This window comes from Pipistrellus kuhlii, unplaced genomic scaffold, assembly GCF_014108245.1.
Source record: "Pipistrellus kuhlii isolate mPipKuh1 unplaced genomic scaffold, mPipKuh1.p scaffold_m20_p_72, whole genome shotgun sequence".
NCBI lineage: Eukaryota > Metazoa > Chordata > Mammalia > Chiroptera > Vespertilionidae > Pipistrellus > Pipistrellus kuhlii.
In genome coordinates this window covers 944044-961933 of record NW_023425576.1, presented here as the reverse complement: position 1 = coordinate 961933, position 17890 = coordinate 944044, and the positions used below count along the sequence as shown (strand labels likewise).

Here is a 17890-nt window from a genome sequence, read left to right as displayed (position 1 = left end):
AATAGTTTCTTGCCCACCAAATTGGACCTTTTCACCGAAACTGTTTCAGTGAACAAAATGGGAAGGAATTTAACATCTGCGCGTGACAGTGAGAAGTAACTTCCGCTCTCCAATTCGTAGAATGTATTTTTTCATGTGAATTATGTCCTTCCCTGCACACCAGAAGCTTTGTTTGCCATTAAATTATTTAATATCACACACACACACACACACACACACACACACACACACACACACGGGACTCTTGCTCTTGGGGAAATACCAGATCAGGTTCTTGTGAGCCTCTGGTCATATTTTCATCAACTGATCAATACATCCCCTTGTTTTACGTGTTTATGAGAAACATTCTTTAATATATATGACTTCCAAACAATTAAATATAGGCGGTATATCCTATATAATCAAAGGCTAATATGCAAATCGACTGAATGGTGGAACAACCAGTCCCTATGAAGTGCATGGTCGAAACCGGTGTGGCTCAGTGGACAGAGCGTCGGCCTGTGAACTGAAGGGTCCCAGGTTCGATTCCGGTCAAGGGCATGTACCTAGGTTACGGGCTCATCCCCAGTGGGGGTTGTGCAAGAGGCAGGTGATCGATGTTTCTCATCGATGTTTCTAACTCTCTATCCCTCTCTCTTCCTCTCTGTAAAAAATCAATAAAATATATTTTTTAAAAAAAAAACACAAAACACCATGCATGATGCTAAGGTGACCCTCAGAAGGGATTTGAAACTGACCGTATGATTTTGACAGATAAGAGCGCAAAGGAGAGGAAGAGCGGAATGCTAACTTCTGCGGAGCCAAAGTCACTCAACACGCAGCAAACACAGTGAGTGCCAGCGCACATACCTGGCACTGGGCTGGTTCTGAAAACACAATCGAAATGAACAAAGCAGACGCACTCCCCGCCTTCACGGTGCTGGTGCCCACGCCAAGCAGAGCTGGCAGCCTCGGAGGGACCACAGCGAGAATCATGCCCTCAAATAAACCCCCCACGGGGCTGGGAGCTCTGTGCTATTAATGCCACTTCCCATCTGGTGCCGGTGGCTTCCTGTCTATCCGAGTCTACTTCTGCTCATGATGTCTGCGAGGCAGGCCAAGGTTTCTCTCTCCTTGGAGGGCGTACAATGTCGAAATCCTTGAACACTTTTTTTTAAACATTTTAATTGAATGTATTGAAGTGCCAGTGGTTAGTACTAATATATAGGTTTCAGGTAAACAATTCTATAACATGTCATCTGTATAGTGCATTGTATGTTCTCCACCCCAAGTCCAGAAGGCTATCTTCTTCCTTTACTTTTTTATTTTTTATTTTTTTTAAAGATATATTTTATTGATTTTTTACAGAGAGGAAGAGAGAGGGATAGAGAGTTAGAAACACCGATGAGAGAGAGTCATCAATCAGCTGCCTCCTGCACACTTATCAATGGGGATGTGCCCTTGACCAGAATTGAACCTGGGATCCTTCAGTCCACAGACCAACCTCTATCCACTGAGACACACTGGTTAGGGCATCTTCTTCTTTTTCTCCTTCTCCTTCTCCTTCTCCTTCTCCTTCTCCTTCTCCTTCTCCTCCTCCTGCTCCTGCTCCTGCTCCTCCTCCTCCTCCTCCTCCTCCTCCTCCTCCTCCTCCTCCTCTTTCTCCTCCTCCTTCTCCTTCTCCTTCTCCTTCTTCAACGTGTCTGTGCTCTGCATCCTACTGATGGCATGGAACCAGGTACTTGATCTCTCGGGTCCTTTTGTGACACATTGCAATCAGTACCATGGTAATGGGCATTGAGGGCACTGGGCAGAATTAATGTGTGTGTCACTTAACAAGGAAAGAAGGCTCAGGTGGCATCTGAAATGAGACCTGGCCCCGCCGGTGGGGCTGTGGTTGAGCGTTGACCTATGAACCAGGAGGTCAGGGCACACGCTTGGGTTGTGGGCTCGATCCCCAGTAGGGGGCGGGTGGGAGGCAGCCGACCCATGATTCTCTCTCATCATGGATGTTTCTATCTCTCTCTAAAAGCAGAAGGAAGACACAGGAAAGCTTAGTGAATCTGAGAATTGCTCATTTCCCTTAAGGTCCAGCTGGCTGTTTTTTGTTGAAAAGGAGCAACCCCCAGATCTCAAAGCTGCCTCACTGCTCCGATGGTGAAGTCTGGGGGAGGCCAGGAAGAGGGTCACAGGAGGCTAAAACCTTCCATCACCCGGAGCAAAGCAGCCTTCCTTCTGGAAGTTACGGTGTGCGGTGGCCTGGGGGGCAAGGTGGGCTGGGGACTTCGGTCTCCCCGCACGGATGCCAGATGGGGAGGCCACACACTGCTCGCCTCTGCACCCGGATGCTGTCAGCCTCGGAGGCTGATGGGGAGTGAGAAGCAGCCGCTGCTGAGCAATCTGTAAGCCCCGAGATATTAGCGAGCCTCCTAGGGGGGTTGGGGAGCCATTAGAGGCAGGAACGAGCTAATATCTCTCAGTGGAGCTTAAAGTGTAATGGGGTTTTGAGAAGCTGCAGTGACAGGCATCATTGAAGCAAATCTGCAAGTTCATGGCACTCTGGACGCCATTGTCGGAATGAATTGGGGGGAGCAAGAGGATAGGGTTGGGGGCAATGAGCAGGTAGACCTCCTTTCTCAGTTACAATAGGTCCATGGTCGGCAAACTCATCAGTCCGCAGAGCCAGACATCAATAGTGCAATGATTGAAATTTCTCCGAAGAGCCACATTTTTTAAACTTAAACTTCTTCTAATGCCACTTCTTCAACATAGACTCGCCCAGGCCGTGGTGTTTTGTGGAAGAGCCACACTCCAGGGGCCAAAGAGCTGCAGGTGGCTTGCGAGCTGCGGTTTGCCGACCACTTGATCTTTGGGGGCTTCTATGTGTGTGTGTGTCATGAGAGTAGAGTTGAGGTAAGAGAAATAAAAAAAGGAAATTACCTTAAAGCATTTAGTGATCTCTTTTTTTTTCTGAATTGCTAGCTGTAAACACACATAGCTTATGAGAAGCCTAAATGCTGCGTATTTTTGTTACGCTATGATATTAACAGAATAAAAATGAGTTAATATGCTCTGATTTGCATTTCTCTTCCTTTGTTGAATGGCTCTGCCCAGGCCTGCCCCCTACGCATGCACGTGGGCAGAGGGATAAAGAGTCAAAAGCTCTTTGCAAGTTAAGGATGAAAAAATGCACCTGTCCCTGGCTTCCTCTACCTCTGCCGGCCTGCGCAGGGCTGTGCTGCCCTGGGCTTGCTGAGGTGGGTCGCTCACCAGGAGGACGCATGCACGGAGCGTGGGTTTTGCCAATGAACTTGGCACGTGAGGGGCTGGGCTCTCTAGCCGATGAGCGGCCTGAACACAGGCACGCTCCTGGGTGGACGTGCGGTGTGCTTCTCCATGGAAACGGCGGGACTGCGATTGCCAGCGACCTGCCAGCCCTGATTACCACAGAGTGACAGGAGCACAGATGCAATTACTGGGGGGCTGTCCGCATTGCCCACAGTGACAGGAAATGGAGGGGTGGTTTAGCAACCGGATGCTGTCCTCATGGCCATTGCATCCTCTCACACACACACACACACACACACACACACACACACACCTGTGTCTATTTGCACACGCATGATGAGGATGTGCGTGCATGTGTGTGCATGTGTGCCTAAAGCTAGGTCCCCTTCCCAAAGACAATGAATCATGGTGGGTTTTGTGTTTAAGATGCAGAGCGTGCTCTGGAGGGGTGTCAGAATCCATCTCTGCCTCCTTAGGAGATGTCACCCGCGGGGACCTGAGACGGTCAGGCCTGAATAAGAGTGTGGGGACCCGGATGGGCAGGAAGGAGCCGGGAACAGCCGAGTCCTGATGGTAGGGGTTTCCGTGCCCACAGTCAAGGCTGCCACCCCCTGGGAGCACTTGAGCGTGGAGATGGAAACTCCTTTTGGGGAGATGAAAAATCGCTGCTAGGCATGCACATGAGTTTGTTTTCTCCGAGGCCTCACTCAGAGGGCTGCTGTGACGTCATGGAGCTGCCGGAGGTCCGGAGTGGGTGTGGGAGGTGGACAGGAGCCTGGTTTGGGGTCAGTAGCCAAAGGGCAGGACTGAGCAAGCACTCCTCCGCAGCCCTGGGCATGTCTGGTGTTCGTACCGCTCTGTTGTGATACGTTACCAATGGCCTAGGACCGTCCGAGTGAGGAGGGATCAAGCTGATGGGGAGGTAAGAGGCAAGAAGTAACGGAAAGATCTACGTCCCAGTTTCAGCCCAAGGCCAGCTCCCTGAGTTTGGGCAAGTTACTAAAATCATTTGAATTAATATATATATATAAAGTCATTATGTGTCCAACTTTGCCCCCGCCCAGGAGATTCATTGAAGTCTGTAACTCCTGGGACCTTAGCCAGTGGAATGGTCTGAGAAAGAGGAATTGTGCTGGGAGCTGGGGCTTGTAGCTTGCCATCCACATGTAGATTTTCCCCGAGGAGAACCGCCCACAAAGAGATAGTGAGAAAGTAGAAATCACGTGCATCCACTGAGCTACCTGCGGAGGCCAGGGAGTCCCGGCAGGTGTGGCCTGGGTGGAGGTGAGGGTAGTCACAGGATTCATGCAAGGACCGATGCAGCAGACTCAGAAAGCAGCAGGAAGGGAAGAATGCCTGTTAGATGCAGAAGAGAGACACTGATAATGTTCTAGATCTGCCATGAGTTCCGAGAGAGGATGTCTGCAAATGGTTGGCATCCTGAACAGTGTCCAGGGCCTTAGCAATGGAAAAGGCAAAATAGCGTTTCTAAAAGCAGATGCATCGACAAGCTTGGCCAGGATGAATGTGCTTTGTTGCTAAAATGGTGAGGCCTACTTTAAAGAGACGGCAGAAGAATTTTAAGGGCGAAGGATGGAAACGGCATTTTAACAAGACTCTGATTTTTACATCAAATTCAAGTAACCAGAGCAAGAGAATGGGAGGAAAATGGAAAAAAAAAAAAAACAAACAAACAAAAATACACACACACAGCAAATTAATATTAATATTAAGGCAGTTGATACTGTTAGAGCCGTGGTCGGCAAACTCATCAGTCCACAGAGCCAAATAGTAACAGGACAATGATTGACATGTCTTTGGAGAGCCACATTTTTAAACTTCAACTTCTCCTAATGGACTCCTAGTCTTATAAATTTGATAATTCAAAGAAGCACACTGACAGGGCCTTGTCTGAATTACGGGTGTAATAGCCACATGTCCTCTCAAATTTGCTTTTGTATCCACAGCAGATTTGAACTAATTTAGCTTGATCTCTGTATTACAGTCACTGTATTGAAAACGAACTGCCTTTTTATTTTATCAACAAGGGAAACAGAGCCAGTGAAGGATTTCAGGAGACTGGGGACGGCTGTGTACATGTGTGGGTGTGTGTGTAGCACCTGTGAGTGTGTGTGTGTGTGTGTGTGTGTGTGTGTGTGTGTGTCTGTGTTTGGCAGGGGAAGGTGTGCAGGCACATAGCGTTCTGCTGGGAGATATTGCAATTGCCAGGGTTTCTTTCTAGACATAGTAACAAGAGCGTCTTGGTTTCTACTCTTTTTAGCTTAGCATATTAGGTGAGTGAAAGACAAAAGATGGCACATACGTTTTAAGAAATGAGGACAGTATGTTTATGCATGGAAATGCTTTCTTTCAGGGATAGGGGTAGAGTTAGTGAGCTTTCCAGTTTCTTGAAGGCATGGCAGATAACAATAGATAACAGAAAATCCTTTATTTTTAGGGTATAAGGGACAGTTTTTAAAATATTCATGAATCTTCTTGACTAGACAGCACAGAGTACTTAGATAGTCCTGTAATATGTGAGCATCTTTCTATGTTAATTTTCCCCTCCAGTTTTATCTCCCTGGGGTACTCCTGCCCCAAACCCCCAAACTTCCAAACAGTCTAGTTTCTATATGGATTGCATTATCAAAATGTTCTGATATTAGGAAAATGGAACTCTTCGTGGTTTGTTTAAACAGTCAAACGCTTTCTCAGCTGGGTTTGCCATCCTGATGTATAATACATGCGCTTGAGAAGAAGAAAATTTCCAATGATAATTATTAACAAGTCAGCGTGCACTGAAGATGATTTTTCTCTTCGCTCCATACTTTGAAAATATTCATTATGCCAGCGCACGAGAGGCAGGTGGAAATAATTTAGGGGAAAGTGAATGCATTCATTACCTAAATGCTATTTTTTTCTGATATTTTGGAGAGGATTAAATATATACACTTCCGAATCACAATTGACTAGTCCTGTTGCTTTTTAAAAGTATATATATTTTATTGATTTTTACAGAGAGGGAGAGGGATAGAGAGTTAGAAACATCGATGAGAGAGAAACATTGATCAGCTGCCTCCTGCACGCCCCCCACTGAGGATGTGCCCACAACCAAGGTCCATGCCCTTGGCTGGAATCGAACCTGGGACCCTTCAGACCGCAGGCCGATGCTCTACCCACTGAGCCACACTGGTCAGGGCAACTAGTCCTGTTTCTATCTGTGTTGACTTTCACATTCTGCTTGGCATCCCCGCTCCTCCCCTGCTCTGTGTCTGTTTAAAAATGGGCCTCTACCAATCGGAAGGGAATGTGTCTGGTGGTGTGGTTTCCAAGGTGAAGGGAGCTACTTGTTGAAAATGCGTTCGAGGCCCCGACTCTCAAGACTTTGATGCAGCCCCTCTGCCTGGCTTTGCTGCAACTGAATTTTTCAGGCATTCGGTTGATTCTTAGGATGTGGACAAACAATGGAAAAAAACACAGACTCAGAATTATTCCGCAGACACATATTAAAGACTTTTTTGCATTACTGCTGTTTTGAATTATCCACAGCACTCATTACACCCACTAATAAAAATAACTGGCTTAATTACAAATGACATCTGAATTATGTCTTTAAATGTAACTGCTTCTCTCCAAAAAATTCAGTATTTTATCTAATTCTCTCTCTCTCTCTCTCTCTCTCTCTCTCTCTCTCTCTCTCTCTCTCTTAAAATGTTCGGGATTCACTTAAAGTATATAAAGCAAATGCTTTTTTCTCTTATATATTGGTCTTCAGGTTAATTATGTTTTTATTCTCTGTTTGCAGGGTCCAAGTGGAATTCTATATGAATGAAAACACATTCAAAGAGAGACTCAAGTTATTTTTTATTAAAAATCAGCGATCAAGTAAGTCCTGTTTTATTTCTTCTGTCTATGTGTTTGTACATCTATTTACCTCTAACTGTTCCAGTGCAATCCTTCTGAAAAATATCCTTTAAATGGAGGCAAAAATTGATAATCTTGTCTGCCAGGCAGTCAAATGATAGAAAACTAGAGGCCCAGTGCATAAAATTTGTGCACTTGGGGGGGGGGGTTCCTCAGCCTGGATTGTGAGAGGGCACAGGACAGGCTGAGGGACCCCACCAGCGCATAATTGGGGCTGGAGAGGGTTATCTCAAATTCACTCACAGGTAGCCATAAGAAAATGACATTTCATCTCCAGATTGCATTGTATTCACTAGTAATTATAGGATGGCCTTACTCTTCATTTTATTTATAATGCACGAATCAGAAATTGCCTGAGTATTGCAGGGAAGATAATGCTTCTGTTCATCAGACTTGAAGCATGTAGCATGTTTTGCTTAATCATAATGGCTTTTTCAGCATTGTGAAGTATTACAGGTCGATAGCGATGCATGGTTTTGCAGGGTATATACATGACAATCTTAATGCACTTCCCCCCAAAATATTAAGACTTCACTGATATTTAATCTAAAGGGGAAAGTAAGTTTCAACTGGTCAAACTAAAAAATGTGTGTGTGTGTGTGTGTACTTCCCAGAATAGTCTATAATGATTTCTCTATAATTTTGTAATTACTACATTGAAGTATAATATATAGTTATAGACGTGATTATAATTTCTCTATAATTAAAATCTGCAAGGTGTTCTGATTTATGGATACAAGATTTATAACTTAACCTGTGAATGTGTAAGCAGCTAGATTTTAAAATTTACCCCCAAATTCATAAATGTGTGAAATGCTTACACATATGTGAAGCATGCTTTATGGGACATGATTTTTGTGGCTTCTGTGAGACCTAGACCACTCTCTGTGTATAGTGTTAGCTGTCATTTGCTGTTCAAGCCGTGTGTCAATTACACTCTTGGTTTCCAAATTCAGCTAGCAATTATCGTTCGGCTACCTTGAACTTCAGAGAGTGTAGACAATGATGGCACTGAAGTTTTAAATACAACCTAAGTGCTCTGCTTAATGATGTTTTTGATAATCCTTTTTAGTCTCTTTTTTGGACTAAGTTCCAATGCAAATCAAATTCTTTGTTGTTTGTTTAAAGGTCTAAGAATACGCCTGTTCAATTTTTCTCTCAAATTACTAAGCTGCTTGTTATACATCATCCGAGTCCTGCTGGAAAGCCCCTCACAAGGAAATGAATGGTAAGTTATTTCGGTCTGACCCTCCGTAACAGTCTCTGATTACTTTGAATTGTGTTATAATTTTAGAGGATGCTCCATAGAATTAATTTTTTCCCAAGGATGTTTTAGGAACTGATCTGTCTTTCAGGTAGGACATGAATATCACCTTTGTACGTTCTTTTCAAACATCTTTGCTTACGTTTTTTATCTGTTCCTCTTATGCTAGTAACACCGGCCAACTGCCCGTAACGTTTTTACTGCTAATCAAAACACTGTCATTGTTTAATATGGGTCCGTCTCTTTAAACACTCACCACCTTTCTGTTCTTTATTTATATATATTACTCTATTGTCTACCAGCTGTGCAGTTATTTCCAGTGATAGTCTAACTGGTACTCCTTTTAAAAATATATTTTTATTGATAGCAGAAAGGAAAGGAGAGGGAGAGAGAGATAGAAACATCAATGATGAGAGAGAATCATTGATCAGCTGCCTCCTGCACACCCCGCTACTGGAGATCAAGCCCGCAATCCAGGCATATGCCTTTGACCAGGATCGAACCCGGGACCCTTCAGTCCACAGGCCGTGGCTCTATCCACTGAGCCAAACCAGCTAGGACTAGCTGGTACTCTTGAATAGAATCACTCCAGCATCCATGACTATGTCAAGTGCACAGTTAGCTTATGTAGTTCTTGATCTTATTTGAGTTAAATGGCTTATCGATTTAGCTTATTTTTTATTCATGATGGTGCTGCCTTTATTAATTGCATTGCTGGATGTTGATGGACTTTAGTCTCTGCCTCCCCTGGACGCCGTAGGGAAGGGGACCAGGAGGGCAGGCACCTGGATCATTCTGATCTGATTACACCTTGGGCCCCTGCCCAGCTTCCTAAATTTCACATGACTTTCAAAGCAGAAAACAGATGCAATGGTGAACTTCTGTGCAATTATTATTATTATTATTTCCCTGTGGAGGTTTGCCCTAAGAAAATATAAAACATAAAATAAGAAAGATTAAAGTCAAATGGAAATGCTAAGCATGGGAATGCACGGGTTACTCTTCTGTTTGACTGGGCAGCAAAGACGATTCTGCGTTTGCTAGAGGGCTCGGAGATGAAGTGATGATGAACAAGTGGAGTTGGATGGTGTGACTGTTGATGTGCTGTGCCTTTAAGAAGTATTTATTTATGGAAGGAGCCCGGTGGCTATTTCCGAGTGCCTTTGCTGGATGTTTAGCCTGTGTCTGTGAGACCGCAAAAGGGGACACAGCTGGAAGAGCGACATTGCCTACCCTCAGGGATTGTCAACCGTGAAGAGATTGCATGCTCTGGCGTTCCTGCTCTGTCTGCCATTGGTCCACTTGTTTCATGTCTCTCCTCTCTCTCTCTCTCTCTCTCTCTCTCTCTCTCCCTCCCTCCCTCCCTCTCTTTTAAATATGGTTTTATTGATTTCAGAGAGAGGAAGGGAGAAGAAGAGAGGGAGAGAAACATCAATGATGAGAGCAAATCATTGATTGGCTGCCCAGGCTCAGTAGTTCAGTGGGTTAGGGTCTTGTCCCAATAAGCCAAGGCTTCAGGTTCAATACCCGGTCAGGGCACCTACAGAAATCACCCAGTGAATGCATAAATAATTGGAAAGTATATCCATGTTTCTCTCCTATCTCTCTCTCTCTGTCCCTTTCCTCTTGAAAAAAAAAAATCAATCAAGAAAGTTAAAAAAATTTGAAAGACAGAAGTCTGCCTATAAGTGGACCCAGGTAGTTCAAACCAGTGTTGTTTCGGGGTCACCTGTAGTCATTTCTCTATTGCATTGGCCTCTGGAGCTCTCATGCTCAGCACAGGCCTTGGTGGGTCAGCAGACGTGGGTGAGCTGATGGAATTAGGCTCCACAGCTGTACTGCTTGTGTGGCCCCATGGAGATGATTGAAGAACATCACCTAGCCCTGTGGTCGGCAAACTGCAGCTCTCAAGCCACATGTGGCTCTTTGGCCCCTTGAGTGTGGCTCTTCCACAAAATACCACGGCCTGGGCGAGTCTATGTGGAAGAAGTGGCATTAGAAGAAGCTTAAGTTTAAAAAATGTGTCTCTCAAAAGAAACTTCAATCATTGTGCTGTTGACATTTGGCTCCGTGGACTCATGAGTTTGCCGACCGCTGGCCTAGAGACATCAGTGCCCACTCCATGGATGACATGTTTCTGCCCATGTGGTGCTAAACATGATTCCCACTACAAAGCCTTTGAGAAACATGGCAGAACTGTTTTCAAAACCTGGTGACCTGTGAATAGCACGTGTGTCCGTCAGAGAGACCTGAGCATCACACACTGAGTTTCGGGAAGATTCTCTGAGGGTCAAAGGGCGAGGGCAGGAGGGCATCAGAGGGCAATGCTATGGTTTGAGAACATTGAGAGGACAAGGTTTCCTACAATTAGCTTCTAGGTCACGTGACTAAGACTCTTTGGCCATTAATTACAGAGGACACAGGTTGAGAAATCAGATTACTGCAATTCACAAACAACCACGCGAAGTCTCGGCTCCATGTGAAATGGGGATTCTGTGTGGGGCCCCGGTGGGGGTGGCCCCGGTTAATGCAAAACAGAAGTGGCCGCTCTGGGCCAGCTCCCCTTTGGGATAATGAGGCCAACTCAGCAAGGAGATTTATCGAATTAGACATAATAAAGCTGCAGCCACTCAGTGCTGCGTGGCTGTATTTTCAAGTCCCTTCTGGGGTCAAGACGGGTATGAAAATGTGGCGGAAGTCTGAGCAGACGGGAGGCTCTGAGAGGAAGTGTGTTGTTCACGCAGGAGGTGGTGGGGATGAGAGACTGTGGGGTGCACGCAGTTTGTAGTGAGTGATTGATTCAGGGGCGCTCTGAGCAAAGGGAACGCCACACCCAGCAGGTGGTTCCTGAGTTCTATGGCGGGATGAGCCATCAGCTTTGACTCACTGCCTCCTGGTGCTTATAGTTCTTCACTACCTGTCAAAACTGGCCCTGGCTGGTGTGGCTCAGTGGGTAGAGTGTCAGCCTGCAGACTGAAGGGTCCTAGGTTCAATTCCAGTCAAGGGCACATGCCTGCATTGTGGGCTCAATCCCCCCAGTAGGGGGCGTGCAGGAGGCGGCTAATCCATGATTCTCTCCATTGATGTTTCTATCTCTCTCTCCCTCTCTCTTCCTCTCTCAAATAAATAAAAACCTCACGGTTCCTTCTCACTCTAAAAATGTGGAAATGACTCTTATTTTTAAACACCAGGTGAGAGACACAAAGGTATGCAGCCAGCGATGGTGCTTATGTTAGGGCGTCTGGAATAAATTTAAAACCAGAGCCTAACATAGCGACAGGTGTGGTGTGTCCCCCCTCAGGCTTCTGTCAATGGGATGGAAGCTCCATTTGGAATTACAGGCCGGCTGCCAGCTGGTCCCCTCCTCATTTGTTTTGGACATTATCTAAAAACGCACAAATCAGTCAGATAGATAGATAGATAGATAGATAGATAAATAGATAGATAGATAGATAGATAGATATATAGATAGATAGATAGATAGATAGATATATAGATATATAGATATATAGATATATAGATATATAGGTATATAGATATATAGATATATAGATATATAGATATATAGATATATAGATATATAGATATATAGATACATCTCATTTATAAAGGACAGTCTGGGTACTAGTTTTGTTTTTAATTAGAATTTATACATTTCTTTCTATGCATTTATCCAATGTAATGCTTAGTAGATGAGTGAAGAATAGGACTTCCCTTCGAAGGTCTCACTATATATTGAAATTTATATATCTGAGATTTATATAATAGAAATGCCTTCTTTTTTTTTTTTTTTTTTTTTTTTTTTGATTCTACAACAGTCTACATGACATAGTCTTGTCTCAAAAAAATACTTTTCTCCAAGGTCTCCTTTATACTTAAATGCTCTATGATATTTCAAGACCTATGAAAACAACATCCCAGATCAAAGGAAATACTGTTAGCTTGGTAAAAGTAGCTTTTAGCAAAGCCATGGTGTTCTGGGCGAGGATAAATAATTTTTGAGTCAGAGGTGAAATGATTTTTAAGAGAGAGTTAACTCCTTGTTCTGTATAATGTTCTATGCTATCCTCAGTCACAGATTTTTAGTGATATGTTAACTATTTTATACAAATCCAATCATGAAATATTAATGTGCTCTATCATCTGAGTTATTTGGATTGTTAACACTGTTGAATTTGTATTGCCGAGCAGTGAAAGCTGTAAAATTGACAAAACCTTAGAGTTGATAGAAGACCTTTAAATGAATTTTCAATGGGGAATTCGACTAATAAAGGGTTTGAGGATTTTGTACCTTGCCATAACCACTCTTTAAATAGAGGCCCATTATCTTTTCTTTTATTATTAATATGAGCCTGAAAAGGTGAAATTTAAAAGGGTATTTCCTGGAATAGAAATGGATATTATTATTATTATTAAAAAGAAAAACTAAAAAAAGCATAAAGCTTTTTTCATGTTAATGTTGACATTTTATTGTCCCTTTATGCCAGCATTATTTAAATGTTTCCAACCTCAATCTAAGTTTTAAAATGAATGCCTTTCCCACATTTTAAGAAAGTGACATCTTCTTATTCTTTTCACAGGTCTCATATCTTCTGGGTGAACAGAAGTCTACCCTTATGGGGCTTACAGGTTACGTGCCACTTGGTTTTCTCCCCATGATTCTGAATGTCACCCTATTTCCCAGAGAAATGTGATTGGAGAGGAACTGTTGGTATTAAAGAGGGGTTCGCTTGCTTTCTTGCTTAATTAACCTCGAGGGTAAAAGGGCAAGGGCAGGAGGGGAGCAGAGCGCATCTTAGACCCACTCTCTCACCCCTTACTTGGTGTTTGCCTGAGAGTTGCTTTCTGTTCTGCCAACATCCCTGTGATCAAGGTTGTCAACCAGGGTCTTCAGCCCTGCCCGTTTCCTAACCAACTTCCCTGTTCCTGCTACACCATCCCTGAACAACTAATCCAAAGGCAATTTCCAATGTGCTTTAAATATAAATATATATGAGTTTTTACAGAGAGAAAGAGAGAAGGATAGAGAGTTAGAAACATCGATGAGAGAGAAACATTGACCAGCTGCCTCCTGCACACCCCCCACTGGGGATGTGCCCGTAACCAAGGTACATGTCCTTGACCGGAATTGAACCTGAGACCCTTGAGTCTGCAGGTTGCATGTTATATGTAGTACTATAAGCATGAATGTATGTTATTTTTTTTTTTTTTGCATTTTCTCATTAAAGTATAATTTATATTTTAGGTGTTAGTGGCCTTGATAAGTCTATTTGAAACCATACTACTGGGTTATCTCAGTTATAAGGTAAGCTGTTTTCTTCATTAGACTTTTTTTTTGCTAATAGAACACATTACTAATATTTATCCAGCTTTCCTCTCTTTCTAATTCATACTTTGGGGGTAAAGCAAGCTCTTTTTAAACCAATTTAATTATTTTGGGGCTCTCTAGTATGTGATAAAAAAACACGGTGGTAATATAGTTATTTTCTCTCTGGTGGCTTCACTCATCCCTACGGTAATTTATCCGCTGTGTGCATGCTCACAGGAGTCAAGCAGATTCAACGGTCTGGTTCTTCATTGTCCTCAGCTTCTTTCCCCGATCCATGCAAAAAACATTGAGGGAGCAAAAGCATGTCTATTAGGAATCATCTTAATGAGTGCTCTTAATTTTTGGCAAAGCTTTGTTTGGGTAACACAATTTACCCAATAGTTATTGAGCCTCTGAGGGAGACCTCCAAGCTGTGCGCTGGTGCTGATTTGTTTGTTTTCTGTGGGTTTACAATCGGGAAATGGGGCTAGGTAGGAGAAAGTTATGCAGAAGGCAGAGTGAGAAGTGTTTGTTTGTTTGTTTAGTGAGTTTGTTCATAGAGAGAGGCCAGTTTATGGGATGAAAAGGAAGGACTTGACTGATTATGCTGAGTCCTTGAATCAGCGATCTCGCTAAGGAAAGGGGAAAAGACAGGACAATAAAATTTAAGGAATTCAGAAAGGCACCAAGGAAGGAATGCACCTATGAAATGGACATAATAATTCATATTTAAGTGTGGCCAGAAGGGTGTCTGGGGAAATATTGGTGCAAAACATTTGGGACAACATTCTGAGCAGCTCGTACTGGGCCCTGGGAATTAAGTCCTGACTCACTTCCTTGCACAGCGTGGGTTGGGAGAGCAGAATCGAGATGATTGAAAAACTTCTTCCTTTGCGGTTTCTTGTTGTGAAAGCCATGAACATTGTTAACAAGAGGTGTGTTCAGGAACTGTTTTATATGCTTTACAGCTTGTGAATATGCTTATTACAGTAAACATTATATTGAGCCACTTTTTCATTGATTCCATAGGTTTCTGTTAGTGTGTTCTATTTTTACTGGGAACTTTTCTCCCATGAAATATTATTATAGAGTCAGAGTGTGTTGTGGGCAATATTCAAGGATTATAGGAACATTTGTTTTGCTTCTTTTTAAAAACAAACAAAACTATTTTAATTGATTTCAGAGAGGAAGGGAGAGGGAGAGAGAGATAAGAACATTAATGATGAGAGAGAATCATTGATTGGCTGCCCTCTACTGGGGATTGAGTCAGCAACCCAAGCTTGTGCCCTAAAGAGGAACAGAACCATGACCTCCTGGTTCATAGATCAATGCTCAACCATTGAGCTACACTGGCCGGGCTTGCTTCTTAAACTGACTACAAAATTGAGAGGGCACAATTGCATTTAGAGAAAAATAATCTCTGAAAGTTATTGCTATACCTTTTAAAAAATAATTTCTCATTTACTTATTTATTTTTGAGAGAGTCACATTTCTTTATCTTGTTTTAACTTTATTTTTCTTGTAGACACTACTTTAGATGGTCCCATTTCTCTCCCTTTATATAATGACTCAGTCTTCTGCCATCGTGAGCATGCCCCATGCTGGAGTTCTGAGATGCTGTCATTCCTCTCTCTAATGGGACTTGGTGTGACTGACTTATTCTTATTTATTCTTTCTTGGAAGGGAAACATCTGGGAACAGATTTTGCGAATACCCTTCATCTTGGAAATCATTAATGCAGTTCCCTTCGTTATCTCAGTAAGTTCTAAAAGCATCTTAAAAAAATAATAATAACTTTGTCATTAGACTTCAGTAATGTCTTTAAAATCTAAATGCTAAAAAACTGTATATCAAAATTTAGCTCAGATGCATGCATTTAGGTTTTGGTTAGAATCATTGTATTAAAAAATAAATAGCAAACTCAGTGGGGGACCTGAATGAAATTAAATAAAAACTTAGGAGGTTTAGCAAAATGAAACACTTCTTAGAAATATATGATGCAGGAGTGCCGTTTTACCAAGCGCCAATATTGCCTAAACAAACTAGGAATTATTCCATTTCTTGTGTATAGGGTGGAATTAGAAGATGCAGAAAGCAAGGAGAACCAGTTATTTATACACATTTCTCACACCGAGGGTACACGTCTCTCTGGTTTAACCACAGGGTTGACTAATTATCTCTTTAATAAGGAAGTTGTCAACAGCCAGACAGCCAGCAATTTGCTTCTTTATCCAAGTCAGGGGAGCACCCCCCTCCCGAAGGTCTGAGTCAATGGCACGCTGCACTGCCAGCTTTGGTTTTAACTCCTACTTGACAGAGTTGCAAGGGTCTGTGGGGACTGAGCTCCTAGCAACGCTGAGTTGTATTTGGGAAAAGATGAGGATGAGCAGACGTCTAACGGTCGCTCGCTTCTGACAATGACTTCCACCTGGTGATTTATCTGGAGGAGCGGCTGGGATTAGATTAATGGCTGAGTGAATGTCCTTTCAATTAAACGTGGTTCCCCAAGGTCACGTAGGATGTCTGAATCCTGAGACTGAGGGGCAATGTCTTAAAGGCGATGCTTTCTCTTCTTGTTCTTACTCCTCTCCTCCCCCCAAGTTGCAAAGAAGGAAGAGGACAAACTCTCACAGTGAGAGATGTGATGATGGAATTGGCATCATTATATCAGACACCCAGTGAAAGCTTTATTATTGTCTTTCTTCTTCTGTAATGATTTCCCAAATAATTTTCCTCTAAGTAAGAATCACACAATGAATGAAAAAAAAAAATCATATCTGCTCCTTGCATTTTGGAAATCATTCATGCAGTTCCCTTCATTATCTAAGTAAGTCTTAAAAGAATCTTAAAAAAATAATAATTTTGTCATTAGATTTCAGTAATGTCTTTAAATCTAAATGCTAAAAAAAATGTCAAAATTTAGTTCAGATAAATGGTCTTGGTTAGAATTATTATATTAAAAAATAAATAGCAAAATTAATGAGTTGAATGTATTTGTCAGATGTTTCAAATTGTTCTATTGTCTCTAATAACTTACTTGTTTTCTCTTTTGCATTTCTTTTCGATCTGCTGGATCTGATTCCTTGCTTTGAGATAAAGTTTCATGTTGATTTGTTTTTCAGATATTCTGGCCTGCCTTAAGGAATCTCTTTGTCCCGGTCTTTCTGAACTGCTGGCTGGCCAAACATGCCTTGGAAAATATGATTGTAAGTATGAAAGTGACACGCAAATGCAGACATCTTTTTCAACCTTTCACATGTCCTACTTTCAGTGTTCAGATTCAGCGGAGAGAGAGAAGGTGACTCAAAGTCTTTGCCTCACTCCTTCTCACCTGCTTTTGAGTATAAATTCAGATGACAAGGATTTATTTAGTTATAATTAAACTAGAGGCCCGATGCATGAAGATTCATGCAAGAATGGGCCTTTCTTCCCTGGCTGCCGGCACCGTCTTCGCTCTGGCAGAGCTGCCTTTCTGCCATTGGGTTAATTTGCATACTCACTCCTGATTGGCTGGTGGGCATTACGAATGTATGGTCAATTAGCATGTTACTCTTTTATTAGGTAGATATCTACATGTTTTATTTGCAAACTTCTTTTAAATAAATTCAGTATTTTAGTAAATAGTTTTATTTAGATGTTTGTAAAAATGAAAGCATTTTGGTAAAATGTTATGAAATAAGTCAAGTGACCTGTTGTATGGGTGTCTAAGCTAATGAACGTAAGCGACAGTCTGCTTTTACCCTAATCAGAACCAAAACTTGCTAAACAGCCCCATGGCCAAGCTACTTCTTTGCCAAGCCCTAAGAACTGGTAAACCACAATGATTCCGAGTTTCTACATATCACCAACCCAAAGCCCAGTGCTGTTTGAATGGGTCCCATGAGAGAGTCCACCTTCCAAAGGCAAATCACCTCTCTGGGTGACCTGTTCCTGCGTGATGGGGCCCTGGTTCTCAGGATCCATCAGGTCATGGAGTCAGTCCCTCATATTCCCCAAAAACCTGTGGGGTTTGAAAGGCACCGTATTGGAGGTGGAAGCTCCTCGTGTAGAGCCTTCTTTGTCATTTTGGTTGGGATGTGCCTGGGATCTTAGGAGGGGCAAACAGAAGCAAGAAGAAAAAGATGCAG

General features: G+C 42.8%; 1 protein-coding gene across 4 annotated transcripts in view; it reads left to right on the top strand.

Moving 5' to 3' along the window:
* KCNT2 (potassium sodium-activated channel subfamily T member 2) overlaps positions 1-17890 on the top strand; it is a 116011-nt gene that overhangs the window by 26544 nt on the left and 71577 nt on the right. For all 4 annotated transcript variants that reach the window (XR_004985376.2, XM_036422775.2, XM_045576025.1 and 1 more), the window contains exons 2-7: positions 7073-7152; positions 8320-8419; positions 13036-13084; positions 13701-13760; positions 15447-15521; positions 16886-16969. Coding sequence is in view for 3 of the 4 variants with exons in the window: in XM_036422775.2 (XP_036278668.1) it covers positions 7073-7152; positions 8320-8419; positions 13036-13084; positions 13701-13760; positions 15447-15521; positions 16886-16969 (448 nt within the window). In the remaining variant the exon portion in view is untranslated. The remainder of the gene's footprint in view (positions 1-7072; positions 7153-8319; positions 8420-13035; positions 13085-13700; positions 13761-15446; positions 15522-16885; positions 16970-17890) is intronic.